This window comes from Oryzias melastigma, linkage group LG16, assembly GCF_002922805.2.
Source record: "Oryzias melastigma strain HK-1 linkage group LG16, ASM292280v2, whole genome shotgun sequence".
NCBI lineage: Eukaryota > Metazoa > Chordata > Actinopteri > Beloniformes > Adrianichthyidae > Oryzias > Oryzias melastigma.
In genome coordinates this window covers 23,249,421-23,273,293 of record NC_050527.1, presented here as the reverse complement: position 1 = coordinate 23,273,293, position 23,873 = coordinate 23,249,421, and the positions used below count along the sequence as shown (strand labels likewise).

General features: G+C 40.7%; 2 protein-coding genes across 2 annotated transcripts in view; one reads left to right on the top strand and one right to left on the bottom strand.

Moving 5' to 3' along the window:
* The first annotated feature begins 48 nt into the window (after positions 1–48).
* onecutl (one cut domain, family member, like) lies at positions 49–13,049 on the top strand. The gene is made up of 3 exons (XM_024258634.2): positions 49–476; positions 823–2,216; positions 8,405–13,049. Exons 2-3 carry the CDS (start codon positions 1,169–1,171, stop codon positions 8,713–8,715), a joined length of 1,359 nt encoding a protein of 452 aa, XP_024114402.1. The 5' UTR covers positions 49–476; positions 823–1,168; the 3' UTR covers positions 8,716–13,049.
* Positions 13,050–14,739: 1,690 nt separating this feature from the next.
* ctss2.1 (cathepsin S, ortholog2, tandem duplicate 1) overlaps positions 14,740–23,873 on the bottom strand; it is a 10,959-nt gene continuing 1,825 nt past the window's right edge. The window contains exons 2-8 of the mRNA XM_024258561.2: positions 22,435–22,559; positions 22,188–22,310; positions 19,673–19,825; positions 18,462–18,686; positions 16,573–16,738; positions 16,384–16,486; positions 14,740–15,248 (exon numbers count right to left, since the gene is read on the bottom strand). Coding sequence (XP_024114329.1) covers positions 15,149–15,248; positions 16,384–16,486; positions 16,573–16,738; positions 18,462–18,686; positions 19,673–19,825; positions 22,188–22,310; positions 22,435–22,559 — 995 coding nt within the window. The 3' untranslated portion in view covers positions 14,740–15,148. The remainder of the gene's footprint in view (positions 15,249–16,383; positions 16,487–16,572; positions 16,739–18,461; positions 18,687–19,672; positions 19,826–22,187; positions 22,311–22,434; positions 22,560–23,873) is intronic.

Below are 23,873 nucleotides of genomic sequence, written 5' to 3'. Positions count from 1 at the left end.
AATTGGAGTAGGAATTTCATCGCACATCTGTCAGATTTTTAAGGCCGTGACGCACTGTGAGCAGAGAGAGAGAGAGAGAGAGGAGGAGGAGGAGAAGGGGAAAGAGTTGGTGGTGAGATCGATGAAGTGGCAGGCAGAGGGAAGAGGAGGAGGAGGAGGAAAATCTCACGAGATAATGAAAGAAAAAGAGGAGCGCTGCTAGTGCGGAGCGGAAAACACGAGGAGAAACCCGGAGATTTTTTTCTTTTTTCGTGGAAGGAAACAAAGACCCTTGAATTGAAATAACGCAAAAATAAAAACCAAAAGGGAGGTAAAGGAGAGGCAGAGTTGGATGCTGTTTTGCGCTCTGGCTTCGGTGAAGGCTGCACCCCGGGGCGCAGCGGAGCGGTTGGCTGAATCTGCAGGGCTGCTCAGACGGAGAGATGCTCAGAACGCACGACAGCCGCGGACGCGCTTTGAGACGCGGATAATAAAAGGTAGGATCCAGAATCTGTTTGAAACCCAAACGTGGAATCAAGCGTGGTTTTATTAGTCTCGTGGATCAGAAAAGCCCGAATAATTTGGTGCGTAATTTCTGTAACTTTGCGTAAAAACGTAAAAAACACACACAAAAGGAAAATCATTTTTTATGATCACAGACCGTGTCAAGTGTGCAGCGAAAGGGGGGTGGGGTGGCTTCTTTCATTGTTGTTGTTTACAATAAATTTGTGCGCAAACTGTGTGTTTTTTGTTAGGATGCGCAAATGGATGAATCGGTTTTCCTTTTTTATGCAGCCGCAGAAAGTTTGAACGAGTAACCGACGTCTGTCTGGTCTCACGCAGGAATTAAAGCGCCGTGGACCACAGCTGAGCACCAAAGACGCACGCGGCGTGCAGATGCACAAGTGAGAATCCAAAAAGAAAGGAGGAAAAAGCCGGCCACGGGGCGCCATGCCGCTGCAAACTGCCTTTTGGGGAGTTTGAGGGACTTTGAAAACACTACTTAACGTTATCAGATAATTAATTAGACACCCCATAAGCCCGGAAATCAATTAATTCACAAATCAATAAATCCATAGTCTGGTGTAACAAGAGACCTTCCAGACTGTTGGTCTGGCTGTTCAACAACATTAACAAGAGAAGAGCACAATAAGGCAGGAAATAGGCTTTTTATTTGTTGAATTTGAAGATGGATGGGGGTCTAGGGGAGATGTCCCTGCACAGCCACGCTGATCTGGCCCACAGCCAGGACGGCAGGGCCATGCTGCACTCCCGGGACCTCTCGGCCGCCTTCCCCAGGCCCTCCCTGGGGGGGTCCTCCATGTCTCTGGAACTGGATCCTCGTCCGACCAGCTTTGACCACTCCATGTCTGCGCTGGGCTACAGCGGCGACTCCCCGTCCAGCTCCAGCAGCACCTACACCACCCTGACCCCCCTGCAGCCCTTCGATGACAAGTTCCACCACCACCACCATCACCACCACCCCTGCCTCCCGGTCAGCAACGTCATTGGGAGCTTCACCCTCATGCGTGAGGAGCGAGGCCTCGGCACCAACTTCTACAACCCCTACGGGAAGGAGGTGGCCATGTCCCAAACCCTCTCGCCCCCCTCTGCCGGCTCAGGCCTGAGCCCCCCCATGCACGGTTACGGCAGTCTGGGCAACAGTCCCAATGGGAATGGAGGTCAAATGCTACACACTGGCTACGACGTCCACGGAGGAAGCCTCTTCTGCCGGACATCGGATTTTGCCAGGGAGATGTCCCCCCCAGGCCTCGGGGGAGGCGACGTGTCCGTGGGCCATCAGCTGAACAAGATGGAGGCTCACCAGCACACCCCCAGCCACCACCCTCACATCTACGCCCAGCACTACCAGCCCCACCACCACCCAAGCCAGCAAGCCTCCAAGATGGGCGATCACCTGCACTCGTCGTCGTCCGCCGCCTCCTCGCCCGGCGAGGGCATGCTGGCGGGCTCCCAGGGCGGCGGGGGCAGCGGTGGAGAGGAGATCAACACCAGGGACGTGGCCCAGAGGATCATCACTGAGCTGAAGAGGTACAGCATCCCCCAGGCCATCTTTGCAGAGAGGGTTCTGTGTAGGTCACAGGGCACCCTGTCTGACCTCCTGAGGAACCCCAAGCCCTGGGGCAAGCTCAAGTCTGGCCGCGAGACCTTCAAGAGGATGTCCCGCTGGCTGCAGGAGCCAGAGTTTCAAAGGATGGCCTCGCTCCGGCTGGAGGGTAAGATCTGCTCAGTGTTTGCCTCACACATGCTTTTACCCTCACACACCACACAACTCCCCTTCTTTTTCTTCTTCTTCTTCTTCATAAAAAGTCTCCTCTTGTGCGATCAGTATGCAGCTCAGGCTGATACACCAGGAAAAGAACAAGCATCATACTGTCCTCTCCTGCTCGCACTGCAAGTGCACCTCTGGTTTGTTTGTAGCCTCATCAGCTATTGATAATAAGAACTCAGCAGCACATTGAGGCCAATTTGAGCAAGAAAGGGCCATATGCTCTCCTCCTTTGTTTACTTTGCTCCCAAACAGCACCTATTGATTTGTACAGTAGCAAAAAAAAAAAAAAAGCCACAGACATTTGCCCTCTTCTTAAATGAACCATGAAGAGCAGCGTTTGGCAATTTAATCGCTTCTGAGCTCACGAAATAATTTGCGCAGATATGCCACTCTGAAGCGATTGATTATTGTGAGAGGTGATTTATATCTGCTCACTGTCCATCTCTAGTTGAGTTGGCAAGATACCTGATGCAAATGAGGCTTGAGCTGTTGCCAGGCGTCTTTTATCAACGTCGTCACCGGGGCAATTACTGCGAGGCTAAATACAAATGTTCATCTGGCAGCAGCAGCTCCGTACAGGTTTGGAAAGTGGGTGGATTTCACCTCGTTTTTCGAAAAATCCCACAAAAGAATGTAAAAGTATAAGATATTTGATGCTTTCTTAGGCACTTTTAGGGCAAAATTGTCCTATTTTTTATAATAATTTGCTGCAATTGATTGTTTTTGTTCACAGAGAGTAAAGATTTTTGTTTTGAAAGGCACATTGTAATCTGCTGCTTGACATTTAATATTCTTTGGGGATGTGGATTGAAGACATGACAGCACGCTGTACAGTGCCGTGTTACAGTGTTGTCCCCCCGCGGGGACCCGGGGCCCATCTGATACACAGAGAGAAATCCAAGTGAACACAGTAATATGAGATGAGCATAGACGAGTGTGTGCGTGAGGGTTGGACGCTGCGGGGGTCTGTGAGCTGTACGTGTGTGAGAGCCTGCCCACTTGATCACCGCTTCTCGCTCTCTGTCAGCAGCTCGACTGATTAAGCCCAACAGCACAATAGGGTTCATAGGTAATGATTGTGCACTCTTGCAATCCCTTCACAATTATTGATCTTTGATTGTTCAACTCTGAGAGCACATGTGTACATCCTCCATTCAGCAAAACGTCACGGCAATCACAAGCAAATCCCGGAATTATCTCAGGGTTTGTTCTGCCTAAAATGCTCCCTGATTGATCTCATCTTCAGCCTTTGTATGCAGCTTTGTCTTCATGATCAAACCGGTTAATCTGCTTTATTTAGCATCTTTGCAAACATTATTTTAACGGCTGGAGTGGCCAATCAATCAAACTCATAAAAAATTAAAGCTTACACCGAGAAGTGGGCTAATGTTTGACAATGCTCCTCTGCTCCCACACAATCTGAAATTGCATACTTAGTAGTTGGCAAAGCCGCAATTTGGACAGCTCGGCACTTTTCTACATAACCTACTTTCCGAAGGGGGTTGTTGTGATTTTTTTTCCCTCTCCCCCGGCCAGCCCCCTTTTGTTTAATTACAAGCCGCTATTGATTTCCATGGGAAAGAGCTTTGCCCACACACACCTTGGCCGCATCGGCAAATCGAGACTAGAATTAGAATGCGGCGCTGCCCCCGTGCTCCAGTCTGAAGACAGCTCTCTGCTTCACGCCTCAAGTTTTAAGATGATCCTCCTTAATGCGGCACTCGCTTAAATACACAGAAAGCCCTTAAGAATCCGCCCTGCGATTTCCATAACCGTGTCTGTGCTGCAGAGCTGCCGCCAAAGCGGAGTCATTATGGAATGCAGTTGCTGCCATTTTGTCTTTTAAATAACTGTCTGTCAGCGGAGACACCCGCGAGGTGATCCCTCAGATTCATCTGCAGCGAGCGCTGTGTATGGATTACTAAGAGATGCATCTCAAGCTGGACCTGAGGCTGTGGAGGAGGCAATCAGGATTTAGTTGGAGGAGAAGAAGAGCAGGATAAAGACCACACAGCCCCAACACTTAAGGTGGAGTGGGGAGGGATCAGAGACTATAACTTTAAAGATGATGGCCGAAGCCCTTGACTAAAGGTCTGAATGGAAAAGAAAGGTCAATGCGGCTGGCTGTAACCCCCCCCCCCACCATGATGAAAGCCACAAAGCCTTGTCCGTCTCTTGCTGCGTACATTCGGGGCTGAAAGGCGGCCTGGGAGGTCAAAGCTGACCCGTTTGCATATCAGGAAGGCGATTGTTGGGCTGATGTTGTTGTTTTAATCGGACTTTTGCAGCCCCCCCCTCCACATACTCCAGCGCTGAAGGGGTTAACCAGCCTCTGTGGGTCGAGGAGTCTGAGCTGCACAGATTTAATCAATAATTTCTATCAGCCCCTGGCCCAAGAAATCAGCAGGGGGGGTGGATGTGGGGGGGGGCAAGCAAAGGACAGGGAGGGAGGGAGGGAAGATGTGGGGGTGTTCAGGCTGTAGTTTCATATGCCGGGGGGTAGGGAAAGGGCTTTCGATCACGTTTCAGCAACACGAGACAGGGGCATACATCATGATTAGGGGGCTGTTCCCACGATCATAAGAAGCCTACAGGGGAATATTTATGTCTCAAAGAGTAGCCCCAGTACCGGGGATTTATAGCATGGTAATTGTGAGCCTTTTACACATGATTACAGCATAAGGAAGCATTTACTTAATGCTCGGCGTTATGATCGTCAGTGAGGGAGAGCTGGGATGGGATGGAGGCGGAGGAGAGCGGCGGGCGACTCCTCCAACCCGCCGTAAATCCACGATACAAGCACGCCGGACGCCACTGTCATGTTACGCCTTTCAGAATTACACCAGCTGAGCATGCAATAGGTTCACCCCCAAAATGCAAATTTTTAAAGCTAAATTCTAATAAATTCAGTTAAAATCTTCATCCGTTTGATCATAACATTTTAAATCTCATGTCTTAGCACTAAAGATGGATCACTTTTACTCATGTTTGAGGCCTGCAGGTGAGCCGCTGTCGCACAGCTCCCAGCGTGGCGTCTGGTGCTGCTGCTGTTGTGACGGCACTCGTGTGGAAAATGGGAAAGGCTGCAGTAAGGTCACACTTAAGCACTCTGCTAATGAAATTTGCTGCTGTGAGCTTGAGGAGTGAAGAGGCGGTCATACAGTAAACAGCAACAGCAGCCCTGAGATGTTTCTCAATAAGAAGCTGTAAGGCAATCAATTAAACGTGAGAGAGAGGGCAGCGGGGAGAGCACAGGCAGCATCGCTGCTTTATTGCATGAACATGTGTACTGGGAGGGGCTTCGCATGAATTTAAATCATTTCGGATTTCTCATATTTGATCATATTTTGAAGGAAAATATACCTGGAAACCCGAAAATTCCCTCCAAAATTATTATTTTCTGAAATGCTGAATCCAATTATGACAAATTGATTTCAAAATAAAAATGTCAATAAAAGGTGTGCAGGAGGAAGGCAGTGGGTGCATTTGTGTGTGTGTCGTGCACGCCCTGCCGGGTTATGTGCTTACACTTTAAAACTAATCTGATACCATCAGCAAAACAGCCGGCTGACAGCCGCGCAGTGCTGATTGAAACCTTTTAAAAGTGTGCATTTAGGTAATTGCACGACTCCCCACAAATATGTTTTAGTCCACTTAAGGCTTCTGAACACCAGGAGCAGTGCAGACTCGGCGTGTTTCCCTGACGTAACCCTCCCTAAATAGAAAATAAATTAGTTCCACCTAAAGTGATTATTACTCACCGGCTGCCGCCACATGTAAATGACTTTTATGAGAAACTAATGATGTTGAAGTGTCTGCTACGGTAAAAGGGAAGGAGAGGAAGTGGAGGGAGATGGATGGATTGGGGGGGTGATGTGGTGGTGAGGGGGGGAGTTGGCTTGGTACACAAAGGCAGAGGTTGGTGTTGTGTTTCCTGTAAATACAGAATTACAGCGTGTTGGAGGTGAAGGGTTCAGCGATGGATATGCAGAGAAACAGCCGCGATTCAAAACTCAAAATGGAGCGCGGCTCAGCCCACACACTTCTCCCTCTTTGTTGCTTGAACCAAACTGGCTTTTTTTTCTCTTCCTCCTCCCATTTATTTATTTATTTTTAGATATCAGACTTTTTCATGAGCAAATATTGATTATATAATTGGGCAGGCTGCCTTGGCTACAGTGGTGTTTAACCCAGACCTTGAGTTTTTTTTTATTTTGTGATTGATGTTTGCGAAGATGATTTAAAATAAAAATAAAAAAAGAGTAATTTGATCTCTGTCACCACGAAATAAAACATCAACAACATTAAACACTGGAGGAAGAAACGATGAACCTTTATATCCTCTGTGGACCAAAGACTCAGAGAAATATGAATGCCAAAGAAGGGTAGTAAGGGCCATCCTCTGATCGTCGTTTTTATAATTTACTGCACATTTCTTTCATTAACCTCTAAGTGTTTGCTTCATTATTTGCTTGAAACTTGTATATAGCCGCATAAACTGTACTAAATTATTGTTTGCTGTAAATTAGAAAAAGAAAGCAACAAAAAGTCAATTTGAAAACAGATTTTTTTAACCCTGGAAAACTTTTGCAATAAAAAGCTACACAATCACTAATTTTTACACCATATAATATAAAAATATTTGTCACAAATATGATAATAAATGAATTTGTTTTCTTTTATTTATGTAACAAAATAGAAAATAAAAACACAAGAATATCCTAAAAGCATGCATGAAAGTAACTAAAAAAATAGGAATTTGAGAAGAAAAAATTCCTAAAAAATAACAATACTAAAACCGGAGACTTGGGCCCAATCCGAATTCTTCCCTTCTCCCTTCCCCTCCATTTGAAGGGGCAGTTTAAGTCCAAGTGTGTTCGTCGTGAGGGTAAACCGCGTCGCGCTGAGAAGCGCTTTTCTTCACGCGGATGCGCTCTAATGACTTTTTGTTGTAGCGTGAGGTTTTAAAAGTTATAAAACCGCTGTTGTTCTGTATATTCAAGCTCCACGCTAACGCTAGCGGACCGGTGATTATTGATGACGTCATCGAATGAAAGTGGTGTCCGAAATATGAGACACCTATTTTTTCATAACTCTCCTATTGGAGGGCTTAATGAAGGGGAAGGGAGAAGGGAAGAATTCAGATTGGGCCTTAGCCTTTGGTCCGTCCATTCCTGAGACATGAGAGACTTTACCCAAGGACCCATGACAAAATGCAACATATTGAAAATCAAGTAAATATTTTTGCTCGTGTGAAAATCACCCAGTGATAGTGCTCTAGGGGAATGGGTCCCCAAACTATGGCCCGCGGGCCGGATCTGGCCCTACTTCACATTTGGCCCCGCCCCCCAAAACACTATCTACTATTTTTTTTCCTCAATCTGGCCAATTGAGACCAACATAAAAGGTTACTTTTTATTCCACCCTTCTGCAGTCTGAACTGTGAGGATAGACTATTTATTGGTTTAATTTTTAAATGTTTTAGTACTATATATGTGAAGATTACAGAAATTATTTTTTGGAAAACCATAAATGTTTATGTTTAGGCACACGATATGATTGTTACACTTTTTGTGTTAGCCTACCAACCGACCCCGCCCCACATCAGAGAAGAAAACAGTTTTGTGGCTCTCACAAGAAAAAGTTTGCATTTAAAAACCTTTTCTTAGTGCTTTTGTGCAGCGTTATTCAACTAAAAATAAAAACTATTCCCTCCTCAAAAATAAAGCTATAAATTTGACTGCTTTAGATAATAGAGGAACCAAATCCTCAGATGTTTTGTGGCTACTTATTTACAAAATGAGACGTTATTCCTATCTTTTTGAAAGCAGAGTCAATGAATTCTTCACCTAAAACAATTAAAGAGGATGATGGGAACAGAAAAAAAGCCTCCAAGCTTCTCTCTTGAAGCACCGTGTGAACAGCTGAACATCTTGATTTTCCTGCTGCAGAATGAAACGAGTTGCTGATTCATCTCTTTCAACTAATCAAAGTTGCTTAGCCAATCTGTTTTCTTTTAACAAATCCACTTTCCCCTTCTTAATCCATTTGTCCTAGTTAGGCAGCCAGTCTGTTAGCGAACCTGTTTCCCTTCTCCTCTCTCTAATCTATCTTCTCCCGGTGTGTCTGCAGCCTGCAAGCGCAAGGAGCAGGAGCAGAGCAAGATGGAGCGCAACCAGGGCCCAAAGCGCACCAGGCTGGTCTTCACGGACCTGCAGCGCCGCACGCTCATGGCCATCTTCAGGGAGAACCACCGCCCCACCAAGGAGCTGCAGGTCACCATCTCCCAGCAGCTCGGCCTGGAGCTCTCCACCGTCAGCAACTTCTTCATGAACGCCCGTCGACGCAACCTCAACAAGTGGGCCGACGAGGGCCGCCCGTCCTCCACGGGTTCTTCGGGCTCCAGCGCCTCCTCCTCTGCAGTGTCCTGCAGCACTGCGTGATGTCGGGTGGCGCGTTGGGGAGGGCGCTGAGGGAGCAAGGAGGCACATAGACTGGTCTAGGCAGAGATCAGCCGTAACAAATGTCCTCCTCGTTACAGAAGGAGTGACGGAACAAGCTGGCGTAGATGATTTTATCAAGAAGAAGAAGATGAAGCATTTTCTAAACCAAAGTTGATTGCCTGCTTGAAACAAAGCAGAGCGATGCCTAGGGTGAGACAAATGCGGGATAAGAGGTCCTGCTTGTATAGTCGATGGTGCAAAGATGATCTGACTCAGAGAAGGAGTCACACCTTCACATAAACGCCATCTCATTGTGCTATTTTAAGTGTTTAGAGTAGAGCTAATGAGGGTTTAACAAATCAGGAGGACCCATATTTTAATGTTCCTTCAGATTTATGTCATCTCTCCAAGTGTGAAGAATCAAGAGATGCCATTTGCTCACATTTGGAGAGCTCCATCGTATAACTTTTAACCAAAAAAGTGTTCATCATCCAAAGACATTTCCTCCATATTAGTATGATTTCGTTTTTTTCTCCTCAAGAATCAAAACAGAAGAAGAGGAAAAGCCTTTTTTTTTTTTATTTTAAAAAACACTTTTTTGTTCTTTTCGTGTTTCCATGGTGATGGTTCCCAGGATGGCGCTGCTCCAAGTTTGGAGCCCGGAATAATCAGGAGGGTCCTGTAGCGTCTGCGAATCCCAGCTGTCAATCATTTACCGTCCACAGGAGCATTTCTGTTTGTTTCCCAAAATGGCCCCCGCCTTGAATGAATCAAGAGGTTTCAAGGGTGGGGGGAGCTGCAGTGCATCTCGACATACGCCAGGACAGAATCAATAACCACAAGTGGGACGCAGAACCGGACTTGTTGGTGCAACCGATTAGCTTTAAGACTCTGACGGAGCTTCAAAAAATAAAAGCTCGACAGCCATTTTTCTTTTTTTTTGGACTCAAAATCAAGCGTAAAGAAATACAAAGAAATTTGGGAGAAACCTTTGGGGAAGAGGTTCGCCTGACGGTGTAGAGTTACATAGTATTTTTTTCCGAGTCATTTCCAAAGTAACTGTACACACCTCTGCTCCATTCTGAAGGCTTTTTTTACAGATGTCTAGAAAATGGAGGAATGTGATTCTTTCTGCCCTTTTTGTACAGATTTCAAGCACATCGCTCTATTTATAGAAACGTGTTGTAAGCGCGGGGCAGTTTGTTTTAGCCCTGCTGACGTACAAGGTCATTTTTTTGGTCCACAAAGGAACGGCTTTAACACGCCTCCTTTTAGCCAACACTTCAATCAACCACAGAATGTTTCAAATGCAATTGTTGATCTGATCATCCTATTTATTTCTGTATTTATTGTTTTCCTATTTTTCGTTTTCTACCCTCCCTATTTATTTGGTAATTTATTTATGCTATCTATATACTGTAAGTATTTATTTAATAATGCTCTGTATGTCTGTGTGAAACTGAAGACTTTTTTCTGATGGGGACTTTTAGCTGTAGAATCCCATCGTAATACCAAAGATTAACATTGCCTCCCTGAATGTACGGCCTGAATCCCTGAACCTGATCCGTCCCGATCCAACCCGTGTTGTTGCGTATCTCTATCTTAAAGGCCTGGCCTCTTTGTTTTTGGTTTTCATTTTGGTTGTTTTTTCGTAGAATAAGGGGGAATTCCTGCAAATGTCTCTGCTGTCAGCTCTTAATGCCAAGGCCTAAGCTTGTTTGAATGTTGTGATAATATATATTAATTATTATTAATACTATGAATAATAATGACAATAATTATGATGTGGCATCCCATTGTTTCACGAGTTGCTTGTAAAGTTTTGTTCAGACTGATGCCGCCCAGCAGAGCGCGTAACCCCGTTCGGGGGACCCTCCCACGTCGAGGGCGAGTCTGTGAAGGTCGCACGCCAACATGCGTACTGTGTCTGCTTGGCTACAAATGCATGGTCGTGATCACCATCTCCCTCCTCCCCAGTGCAGTGCAGACACCTCTGTCTACGTCCGCCTCAGTGTGACCATTGTCCACATGCCAAGCTCTTCTGCCAGTTGTCTCAGTTCCAAGATGCTTCTAATGGTCCGCCTCTGCAGCTTTGTGTGTAGTTTGGAGGGATCAATCCTGTTTTTTTAGGGTTGATTATTTCCATCTGGTCTTAGGAATCGGTTCTGGTTTCGTTGAGACCTTTAATCTTTGGTATTGTGCCTCTTGATGCTCAGATTTGGTTTTATTCTCAATTGCTTCTTAAGCTACAAAAGTTTCATGGATCATTTGTTTGTTGAAGGTTTTCCGAGCAGTTTGCATAGCACAAAGGTTTCTTTTTTTTATAGAAGAGGATTGTAAATCTAGAGCTTCTGCTTCTCGGCCCAAATTTAAGTGCTGCCGAGGTGAAGTGAGGGAAACACGGTTTCAGTTTCTGGCTAAAAATGTTCTCTTTTTTCCGTCTTTAGCGTCGGGTGGGGGCGTATGCCTATAGCCCCCTTTACAACATGGACTTGAAAGATGAGCGGTCATGAAAGGGGCCATCGACTTTTTCTCTGACTTCAAAAGGCGAGACTTTTTTTTATCCCATCTCCTTTCTGGGTATCTGGTCTGGGGTCTGCTGTTGGCCAGACCTGTGGGCTTCAGGGGGCATTCAAAAGGGGGGAGATCAGAGAGGAGGGTGCATCATCCAGGATGAGGATGGTGGTGAAGTGTGTATGTGTAGAGGTGGAAGAGGGGGTTGTTGTTTGAGGAGTTGTGGGGCACGGAGCTGAATTAAACTTTAATGAGTAACAATTGTAAGCATGCTGAGAGCAAAGGGGGGGCGGTGGCAGGGGTGAGCAGTTGAGTCTGTAGAGGGGTGAAAAAATTAAAAATAAAAGAGCTGGGAGGCTGTTTTGTCGACCCCTGCTCATTGTATCAAAGCCGAGGTGACACCTTTCAGGCTTCCCTTTGTCTCTCCGACTGGGGGCCTAAAATGGAGACTTTTTGTTTGGAGCCACCTTCTGCTCCGTGTCAAGCAGGACAGCTCCAGCTTAGGAAAGCAGGAGGACAAGTGACTACATTTGGGAGCTGCAGGTGATCCGCGTAGCCATTTTTAGCCTGCGGCACCCCCTAGTGACTCGACTGGCAGCTGAGTGAAATGCTCAACTGAAAGCGGATGTATTCTTTCAGAATAAAAGCTAAAAAAGACCAAAAAAAATTTTTTTTTAATGTTCAAATGAAAAAATAAATAAATAAAACAACCAAAGATGGAGTGATGGGTAACTGCTGAATCATCATGTATTCTAGGTAGTTTTAGCAGTTCACTGTCAGATCTACCGTAGCACTCAGAGGATTCAAACAAGCACCAGTGGGATTCCGCGTGCTGATTATTTATGTTACATAAAACACGGTTGTGTTGAGCTGGAACTGAGAAACTGACATTGGGCATTGTCTACAAATGGAAGTCTCTTGTCCCTGTTCTCCCAGTGTCTCTATGTCTATCCCTGCGTTCTCCCAGTGTGAACATGAAGACTTTACCCATCTACCTCAACTGTGTGAGATGTCGTGTGGCAAAGATATTCCTTAACCAAAGAATCCGTCCTGTCAGGGTGTCTGTTTATCTATCTATCTTGTCTGTACATCCGTCTTTTCTTCATGCCTTTTGCTCCAAACCAAATGTGCTGGAAACAATCCGTACCCGGAGCCAAACAAGGCTTCCGTCCAGCCAAAGCTTTACTTCAGCACGTTCGAGTCCCATTGATTCATGTTCTGTATATAGAAATCATTCTCAAGACCAAAAAAAAACATAGGAGGTGACAATCCAAGCAAGGAGGATCTTGCTGTAATCAACGTTGCCTGCTCCTTATTTTGCAAAAAGCAAGAATTCCCTAACTTGCAGAAAAAAAGCCCAAGAATTCATCCTGATATGATAAAGGTCAGAGGAGACAAAAGCTATTTTTCCACATTTGTAAGCCATCCCCTACCATCCCTGTTATTTCCAGATGTTTAGTGTAGTTGAAATACTGTTTGATCCCACTGTTGTAAGTAGGAATTTAAGAAATCCACACAGAAAGCTTTAAAGGGGGACGAGCTGAGGCAAATGTTTGACTGAGTTTGAGTTTTCTCAGCTTGGACTCGACCCACCGTGCTTTACCGTGCCATTCTTGTCCAAATGTGTTAGACATACCAATGAATGTGGCTAACCAACCAAAGGCTTTAAAAAAAAATAAAAAGGTACACAACACTTTAAACATCAATCATGGTGGGGCATTTTGTATCAACAACTAAAGAAAATCCCTTTGAATACCTCATGTGAAAATTGTTTGTTGTGATGTTGCACTAAAAAATAAAAATGACTCATTTGTAACCCACCAGTGTGCACTGTCTACTTTATTCTGACCTTGTTGGAAGAGTTTGAGAAGAGAATCTTTGAGCTTTAAAGGTCAAGATTCTTTGTGGTTTCTTGAACACACGTCAAGTCGCCATCAGAAAAATGAGCTAATTTGGGTGATTTAAAGCAAGAAAATAAGAAAATAACTGCTAATTTGATAGTCAAACATCATTTATTTTTTTGACATTTCAAAAAATTATGGTAACTACTAGCTACAAAGTCATTTGGATTCCATCAGAAAGTTTTGGAGATGGCGTAGCCCTTCCTCAACCATAGAAGAAGACAGATAAAACTTGCATTTCACAGCAGCCGTGCACGAGCACACGTGCATTCCTCACTGCCCTCGAAATCTTCATCATCTGGATTTTATTCACAATTTATTAGAAGAGAATGGGTCTAATGTTTTATATCCTCATGCAGAATAACGTTGGATTTTAAGTTTATAGACTAAAAATAAGCTAAATGTGCGGCAATACTATCACCGGAAGTAAACAGCTCTTCAAAATAAAGTGTCAGTGAAGCTTCCTTTTTTCAAAGTAAAACTAGCAAGTGTGTTTTTGTAGTGGGGCAGGGGGAATTTAAGTTCCATTCATTGAAGTACTGAAAAAACAAATTAGCTTCAACTCCAGTGTTGACATTCTTTTAACTCTTCAACTGTTTATATTATTAACTTGATTCCAGCGGATTGTGAAGCGGCGAAAAGCAGCTTTTCACACCAGCTTTGAACAGAACAAAGTGCAGTAGAAAAACTATTTTCTGGATTTGTTGTTAAATGATTCAAAACAACAATAATGTTAAGGTTTTGTTTATTGAAGAAAAAAAATAAAATAAAAAATAGATTTCTATGGGAAGTTTGAACAATGATTCAGTGCCTGGAACCCTAAATATAACTGTGCCAGCCAAATATAGCTTCTTTGTGCTATATAGCTTACCTGGACCTTAAACTTTTTTTCTTTTATAAAGGTGACATTGAAATTCATTAACTATACTGTAACAGTTTGCTTTCCCACCAAGCATTAGCAGTAGTGTACTATACATGATGCAAACCTCCATGGACCTACCAGCACCGTCACCTTTTGTTAAAATATTATAAAAAGAAAATCCAGTAAAAAGCCTGTTTTTACATCCGCTTCCTTGTAAGATTGCCAAAAAAAAAAAAAATCAAAATTTCCCAAATTTGAGTTCATTTGTTGCTTATTTTGTAACGCTTTCATGTCATTAAGCTGCCACACACACCAGCCTTCCACTGAGGGAGGGGTCAACCCACTGGTGTTGTTTCAACCACTCTGAGCTTATTTGATGGTGTTACCCCCAAATCCAACCCTTTATGAAGAGTGCCACACCATAAAAGAAAACAAATTTTATTTTTTAAAACATTAAAAACATGGTTTTCAATTTTTGCACCATTCATTTCAGACAAAATTCACTTTTTATACTTAGCAAGCTAAATATACTGTAGATTTATATTTTAAAAGTATTTTGTTAATATGCAGATGTTTCATTGAGAATAAATCATTCCAAAAATAAAAACAGTAAAAAATCCTTTACCTTTGAGCAGCTGTAGCATACAGTGTGCTACCACATTAGCATGTGGACAGGATGTTTACCAGAGAGATGGGTATTGATTTGGCCCTTCCGTCCGTCCTAACATGTAAACGCTGAATTGATCAACAGGTCAATTTCCTTAAGAGTCAATGGGATCCTTTCAGACAGTTTTTATGGCAGGATAAACCCACAAACCGGATTTTCCATTCACTCTGTCCACAATCTGATTAAAAAGGTAATTAGCCTACAAAAGGCTGGACTTACTGGTACACTGATAAGAAAATATACCATACATCAACATGAACAAGTTCCTAAAGACTTCCCTTTTATTATGAATTCAAACCTAGAGGCACACTCGTACTCACAGAAAACTTATTTAGAAGTTGTTGAAAATATAGTTTGTGTGAGAACAGGAGGAGCACCAAATCTGATGGTGTCAAACATTAGTATTGAAAATGTGTAGTAAAATGTAGTCTAAAAGACAAACTATTCATAAAACAGGAGAATTTTCCCTTAAAAACAAACAAAAAACAATCACATGATGGGGTAACAGCCGTATTGAGCGATGCCACACTGGTCATTCTTGTTGCGCGCCATCCGAATGTAGCCCTGGTCTCCGAAGGAGGTTCCCCAGCTAAAGACGAGAAAAAAAAAAAAAAAAAAATTAAAATATAAAAAAGAAAGTGGGTCAATGTTACTCAGATAAAATACACACTGCTCCTCTAGAAATAAGTCAACAGTTCTTAAAATTATAAATATTTCTCTGAATAAGAATAAAAAATTCTGCCAATGAGATTTAAAAACATAATTCTTATTTTAAGCATATTTTTTTTTAAACTGAGATTATTTTATCATTAAAAAAACATTGATAAAATTCATTTGTTAATGCAAAACAGAAAATACAATAATTTTTCTTTTACTTTCTTAAGATTACGTTTTTGCAGTGCAAGTAAGTTAAAAAAAAGTAAAATTTCAGATGAAGCACAAAAACAGCTTTATGACACATTTAAATTCACAACTTTAACATAAATAATAATTTAACTCAGTAAAGTAAATCTGTTACTTTGGTTCATCTTCTTTTAACTTTCAAATCTCCAATTTAAACATTTTCAAATAACAGAAAGTGTGTCAGGACTCATGATTTTTTTTAAATTTTGTTTAAAGTATGTCTTGTTCCCATACAAGTATAACTATTTTTTTCTTTTTTAATGTGTATCGGAGTGATTTTTAACTGCTGAAAAAAAAGAATGAATGAATAAATTAAAAAAATCAGTATGAATAATCATGATAATCTCATTTAATTCTAAACCTGACAAGATCAAGTTATCATGAAGTATTTCCTTGGTAATTATACTAATGTGTTGGATATTGGAGTATTAGAGATTTTTTTTTTCACAAAAAAAAGAAAGACAAGTATAATTAAAATTTGTGACGCATCTTTTGTTTATTTCATGAGAATAAATTAAATGTTTCCAAATATATACACTTCTGTACATTATAATAGATCTGTGCGACACACTGACCCTCAATTTGTTATGTTCCAGCAAAGGGAGAAAAAAAAAAAAATCAAAAACTAGCAGAAAATGTTTTTGTCAGCAGAACTTATCTGAGCAGAACACACAAACTGGACATTTTTTGCTGATGTGTTCGATCAGACTTCCCAGTTTCACTTCTCATTACTCTACCAGAGCCAGAGTGGACCAAGTGAGAACACGCACGGAGGAAGTGGTACAGTCTTGATCATAGAGAGAGAAGCCAACATGTCTCACCTGTTCTTGACCAGCCAATAGTCTTGTCCGTTTAGTGTGCCGTAGCCAACAGCCAACACGCCGTGGTTCACGTCTTGGGAGCAGGAAGAATCATCGTAAACTCCTGCAGTCACAGAAGTGATAAAAGTGACTCAGAAACATGAAGTTGAATGAAAAACAAACAGGAAACGTGTTGGTGGTGTAACCTACCACTCCTGTAGAAGGCAAATCTGGGTCGGGTAGCATCAATTGCCACTGAAATGGGTCCAATGGTGGCAATCGCCTCCTTCAGAGCATTCTCGTCTCCCTCAGGCAGAAACTTGTACTGGGAGCAGTTGGCTGCTCGGTACTCTGACCTGTAGTGGCAATTTTGTGTCTGGAGGTAGAAGGAAAAGTACGGTTAGAGCAATCGATACAAAATCACAGCATTAAAAAAAAGATGCAAAAGAAAAAAAATATAGTCTGTGAAAACTATCAAAAAGGCCTCAAAGTTTATTTATTTTTTACTAACTTTTCTACATGTTACTGGTGGGAATATTTGTCAATTCAGACAGTTTTTACTTATTTTTGATTGAACCACAACTAGAAGGTCAGGGCAGAAAGTGCTGTTCTTCTCCAGCTGAAGCCTGGAGGACAAACATGTTTGTCTGCTCCAATAAATTTACTTCTGCTCCAAAGAAACATTAACAGCAGAGCACTGACAAGTGGAAAAGGTGTTGTTCTTTACTGCCTAAAGAAACACATGTAACTTTGTGTTGCAGCTCACGCATTTCCAGTGGAGTGTCAAACAGGCATTCGCTTGCTCTGCTCTCAATTTAAATTCATTTATTTTTGCATTTAAAAAAACAGAAAAATTCTGCAGGAATATTTAAGATCGATTAAGTTTAGTTTTTTCGAACTATGAAGTTTAGGAAGTTAAAGCTGGAATACTAAGACTACGGTCACATATGCGAGGGCTGATGACATGGGCAGGGCACCATGGGTCCAGATTGGGAGATGGCATTGTTGCATTGTGGGTATGGGAGGGGCTGCTGTAGAGAGCGCAGTTTTTAGAGGATTACTCAGTACCACTTTAGGGTTTTTTATAGCGAGGAATGAACAGTATAATACACTTAAAATCTCAAAAAGTTGATTTTTTTTTTTTTTAAATGATATGGCCCCTTTAAATGTGAATAAACTGTCTTTGTCTAGCAGTTTAGTGTGCAAGTTGAGTTTCAAAGGGGATAGAGAACGTTAATCGATTTATTTCTTTCCAGTAAATATTAAAAAGTGTTCAGATTTGTATAACTACACCCGTTTACAATGGAACTTTACAGAAAAAGTCGCTTTTTCTCTGTGAATCGGCTGATTGTTTTTCAGAGCAGGCGACGACTCTTAAAGATTCTGCCCATGCCTCCCCGTGGCGTGGCGGCAGCTGCATTTGTGACCGTTGCATTAGCGTGGCGTCACTTGTGAGGAAGTTCATAAACTCTGATGCAGGGGTCTGAAACATGGAGCTCCAGAGCCAAATGCAGCTCTTTTATCCCTCCATTTTGCTCTTTGGCTTTGAAAAAAAAATTGAATATGGCTTTTTATTTTTAAAATTTGTTTAGTTTACTTTTTTAATTTACGTTTGGAATTTTAATATCTCAGACAACCGAGTAAAATTATGGTAAAAGACTTAATTATATTGTTATATTCTGATCTTCTGCTGCACACCCGTGTTTAGTTCCTGTTTTTTTTTTTTATTTGACACAGTGTGTATTTTATTTTGAAAGGAACTTCCATATTCTCCTTCCAAAAGCAGGTTAAAGTTGTTTAACTGTATGAAGAAAAATCTAAAACTACTATTTAACCAATGTAAATATATCTAAAAGCTACATTAATGATTTAATGGGAACAAAAAGAAAAAAATGGAAATAATGTGAATTTTTTCAGACTTTACAGCTCTCTCTGGGTTTTGGTTAATAAATAAACTGCCTAAATAGCTTTTTTTAGCGCTAAAGATTACAGACCTGCGCTCTAATGCCCGTCTTCTTCCTCATTTCATTGGTTTGTCTCATAAGAACCTTCAGAAAGTCGATGTTTGGTGTTTAGGAGTTGTTCATCAAAGGACTCACCAATCCCACATATGGGTAACCAGCGTCAGAGTCGATGCCCTGGTTGTCGATGACGTATTGGAAGGCTTGATGCATTAAGCCTCCGTTGCAACCATGGTTACCATACTTTGAAGAACAGTCCACAAGATTCTGGGGACTGAGGTCCACCGGCTTTCCCATCTTCCTGCACAACTGGCCCTCCAAGGCGCCAACAGCACTGAAAGCCCAGCAGGAGCCGCAGGAGCCCTGGATGGAAGGAGGAGTCAACCATTAGGGAAGATCTTCAGACATTCTTCCTCTAAATCTCCTCCTACTGTTACACAAATAAATATAATAGCTAGAATGAGAAGATTATTTTTTTTTAGTATTAAAATTCAACAAAGTCTCTAAAAGCAAAATACTGTTTATAAAGAAAATCATTTTTCTGGACATTTAAATATCTTTAGATGTTTGAGATGTTGTATGTCTAAAAATATGTTTTGCTCTTTGCTTTGTGTGAACTGGGAGGTTCAGACGGTTATGTTCTGAGACATGAAACTGAAACATGCTTTTACAAAAACAAAAATAAAACAAAGCAAGGCCAGATGAGTTTTACTTCAGACATAAAAAAAGGAGATTTACCATATTAACACATTTGTTTTAATTTTTCTAAAAAATAATTTGTTGTTGATCTTGTTTGTTCAATTTTAATCCCAGTTTTGATGTAGCTTTGATTACTATTAAATATTTCAAGATGATTATACATGTATTGGGAAAAAAATAAAACAAAAAGCATAAACACTTTGAGATGATTTAACTCTTGCGATTAGAAATAGTGTTTTAATAGATGTATTATTTCCCGTTTGTTATAGGGTGAAATATACCAATATTTTCAAATAGAAATATAGTGCATCACATGAACAAATTCAAATGTCCTCTAAAAAAAACATTAAAAATGACTAAAAACTTTTTACTCATTTAAAAAAAAAAAATACAATAAAAAAAATAAATAAATAAAAAAACTCTCCAAAACCTCCAAAACACATTTGTTTTCCACGTTTGCAAGATTCCTCTGGAGGAAACAGATGGAGAGATTGTAGTTTTCCAAATCAAACCTTCTTTACAAATCCAGAGTAAGTTATTTTTCTAAAACAAAGATTTTTTTTGTTGCTAGGGGAGTAGGACTTTGAGATGCAGTTTAAGAAGTTTACATTTTTTACATTATTGATGAAAAAAAAAAAACCAAATTATACCTGCATTTTGACACTGGTGACACAGTTCTGCTGCCTCCAGTCCCACTCATCTGGGACGTTGGACCCTGAGGCTCCAACAAAGAGATATGGCTCCCTCTTGAGGTTGGTGGGGGGACGGAGCGAAGCAAACTGCTGAAGGATCTCCGCTTGTGTCTGTGAGGGTTTGAAGAGCAGCATGGTCAGGTATTTTAGGGGACAGAAGAGGTTTTCTGTAATGTCACACAGTGTAACATGGATATTATCCCAACTGTGACAGTTTATTGTAAATGCCTAATTTAGCCGTTTAATCCATTTATGTAGCAAATTTTTATTGACACCTTTTACTTACAAATGACTTCTTCCATTATGTCTTTATTTATTTATTCTTTCAATAGATCGTGAAAACTGCTTCTATTTTAAATGAGAGTTCACCACCTTTTATTTAATCAAGATTGTAATTAGATTACATAAAAGTGCGTGCAATTATTTTAAAAACTAAAAAGGTCTATTGTCAAACCATCATTCATCATCTATTAACTATATTTTATGTTGATAATATTTTCTTTTTAGCTTAGATTACCTTAATTTCGGCTTTTTATAGAAGAAATCATCTTGGAAAAACAATAACTTAAAAAAAGGCAATAATTTGTAAAATTAAAAAGCACACATTTGCCAGAATAAAAAAATGTTCTGAGAGAAATAATAGGAATGTAAGCGGTTGAATTTCTCTTTTTTTTTTTTTTTTACTTTTGAAAAGGGAAATGAGGTCAAACAGGTATCATAAGGCATGCTCTGCTGTTGCTTTTGTATCCGAGTTGCATACATGTCATCGCAGGTTTACTGCTTTAGATAAAATAAGCAGAGGTACCAAAGGGTAGAGCTATTGAGGTCAGTCAGATAAACTCAAACACAAACCTTTATTTTATCTGAGCTGTGACCAAGTTTGATTTACTTTAGGATTTTTAGAAATCTGCCGTTCGAGACCCAGATAAGAAATAAACAAAACATTTGTTAAGAACATTTCAACAAGTTCTTACACAACTTGAACCTTTTATTACGTAACAAGTTCGAGCACCAACTGCTTGGTTTTTCCTTTGATTTAGAATCGTAGGTCTGTCCTTCAATTGATTTAAAACTGCAGATTTAAGGAAGAAAAAAAAACTTTCCAAGGTTTTACACTTTTAACCAGAATGAGCAAACAGCCAAATAAAACGACACAAAACTAGACTTTTCAGTTTTTAAGCTTTTTTTCTGCATTTATATACATCTAAAATATGATTCTGTAAATAAAATAACTTTGACTTGTTAGAGTGGTTTTATAAAAACTAAAGTTTAATCAGGTTTTAGTTGGAAAAGTTCTTGTGGAAACTGCTTCTATATTTTCTTACATTTTTACTAAAGCTAGAATAAATAAAACCCATAAATATCACTATTTGTCAACTATAAACTGAACAGAATTTAGTAAAACAACAATTTAAAATTTTTCTTAATTAATTTTCAAATCAACAGTTTGTATCATTGGTTCATATTTTGACTAAAATATGGAGAGAAAATAGATTCATCCGATTTGTGCGTGCGCAATTCTTGATTTGTGACTCATACTACACAATTGTGCACAATTGTGTATTCACATATACAAAAATTACAAATTATATTAAAAAAATACAAATTACACAAAATTGCAGCATCTTAAAAACTAACTGCAAATACAAATATTTAAAAAGAACACACAAATCTGATTTGAGACCCTTTTATATGAAGTCAGATTTGTTGCTAAAGTACTGTCTGCAAAAAGGTTTTGTACTTGTAGCAAGACATTTGTGTGTCTATAAAATGATTTTGTACAAAAAGAAAATAGTCCATCTGTCCCTTAGAGACAGACATATTTTTTCTACAAGAACAAAACATTTTTTTTAACCAACTTTTCTTTGTTTTTTACAGACGGACAATACTTTAGCAGCAAATATAATTTCATATTTTTCACATCTCCAAGATTTGTGTGTAAATGATGCGTTTAAATGCTGCTAGAATGCTGGGTCATCTGAATTTTCTTACCAGTTACACACAAAATGTATTGTACGAGTTACAAATCAAGAATTCCACACACAAATCGGATGAGACTATATTCACGCCAAACCACAATGTTTCCTAAAAACTAAAGAATTAGCATTTTACTCGTCTCAGTCTACAATTATCTCTTGTTTCTGTCTACTTTATTGTCACAGTCCAGAAATGAGACCACAAACTTTATGTTTAAAGGTGAAAACATCTTTTTCAGTGCAGTAGAGGAAGTTTTCTGAGCTCTAAACTGAAACATTTTTTTTTATTTCCTCCTGTTTCTGTTCCCAAAATAATGTTCCTCTTTAGTTGCCACAAACTTTCAGGCTCCACTTGATTAAGCTTCATTGTATCTCAATAGGAATCCAAATGGTAAAAAAAACTCTTTCCTACAGAGCGTCCAGAATGATTAAAACTGTAGCTATTAATAAAGTGTTTTTTGTGAATCAATAGGCCATGAGCGAGGAAACCGTCTCACCAAGTCTCCCATGTGGTTCATGCTCAGATCATAGGTGTGGAGCCCCATGGAGAACTCCAGGTTGTGCATGGTAATCAGCATCAGGTTCCTCTCCCACAAATCCCTGCGGTGCACGTCCTCCTCCTCCATGCACACAAACGCAAGAAGAGCGCACAAAGTCAAAATCCAGCCGGCTCCTGCTAACCTCGCATGTGAAGCTGTTGAAAAACAAGTTTCCACATGCAGCCGTTTCCCTTTGTTCACATACTTCATTTGGGTAGTGCTTGCCGTGCGTCTTCTTCCACAGCTCCCAGTGGATGTCCAGCCGGCTGTCAAACGCAGAGGCTGCTCCCACACACAGGGAGACGAGCAGCAGGCTCCCCAGCGCCGCGCCTGCAAACGCACACAGAGCGCAGGATGTCATCTGACCTTTGACGAGACGCTCGTGGGCGCCCGTGGCAGGAAAACAATCAGCAGAGAGATCAAACCTCCAGCACGCCACGATTCACGGTTTTCAGTTCACACAAACCCACAGGCAGAGCACCAACTCCACAGACACGCAACGAGAAGAAACTTTAACAGACGCGTTCACTTTCTTAAGAATGATGGAGTTTAGGATTCAATCTGAATAACAAATCTATTAAAAACCACCTCATTTGTATTTATTATTGAAATGATGGTAAAACTGAGTACAGCGATCACAGAAACTTTGCTTTTTAAAGCCTAGCATGAATGCATAAAATAAATAAAATTACAATAGAACAGAATATCTTTATTTCTATAGCACTTTTCGCAGAAAGAATCACAAACTGCTTTACAACACGAGCATAAAAATCGAATCAAAACACAGAAGTAATAAAAACCAATAATAAAACAACAAAAACGCAGTAAAACACAATAAGACATACTAAAAGCTAAACTAAAAGCTCTGCTGAATAAAAACGTCTTGACTTGGGATTTAAAAGACTCAACGGAGTCGATCTGACGCAACGGCAATGGAAGCGAGTTCCAAAAGACGAGGAGAAATGACTTGGAAGAAGAGATCTCCTCTAGTTTTTGGAATGATTTTGGTTGGAAGACCTCAAGGATCTGGCCAAAGAGTATGATGTTAAAAGGTTAAATTAACACGTATTTAGAGAGGGAGAGAAAAAAAAAAATCATAGCAACTAATATATCCATAAAAAGCGGATTGATTTTTTGGAATACATCACAAATATAATTAAATCCATGAACAGCTTGTTTGCCTACCCCCTTTTGACCCGCCTACATGCCCCTCACTCTCCTTTTCCACCCCACCTCCCTGATCCCAGCTGCATGTCAGACTGATCAAAAAAAAAAAAAAAAAAACTTTTCAAAATGGCGGCTTATCCGTTGGTTTCACCTCCATAGCGACCATTATATTTTTTGGTCTCCTGAGGGAGACGAACAGGTCTGTGTCATTTTTAGAACAATTGGTAAAAGTAAATTTTGGGATTTCCTTAGCAACAGATTGTTTTTTGTTAACCACACCCACTTTTTTCATATGTTCATATCATATGTCATTCCAATTCTTTCAGCCTGAGCCAGGGATTTGTGTGTTACATTTTCACATGTCGGAAGAAAAAGTGTGCAAACAAAAGAGAAACAACACCTCTGCGAGTACGCTACACTGTTAAAAATCTTTTTAATTCAAAATTTTTCCTCAAAGGAGCTTCCCAATGATGCTCG

What these genes read in the sequence shown, in the direction of transcription:
- onecutl (XM_024258634.2), top strand. Translation starts at nt 1,169, where the DNA reads ATGGATGGGGGTCTAGGGGAGATGTCCCTGCACAGCCACGCTGATCTG. An exon ending in GGCCTCGCTCCGGCTGGAGG is followed by an intron (nt 2,217 to 8,404) that starts GTAAGATCTGCT and finishes GTGTGTCTGCAG; the next exon opens with CCTGCAAGCGCAAGGAGCAG.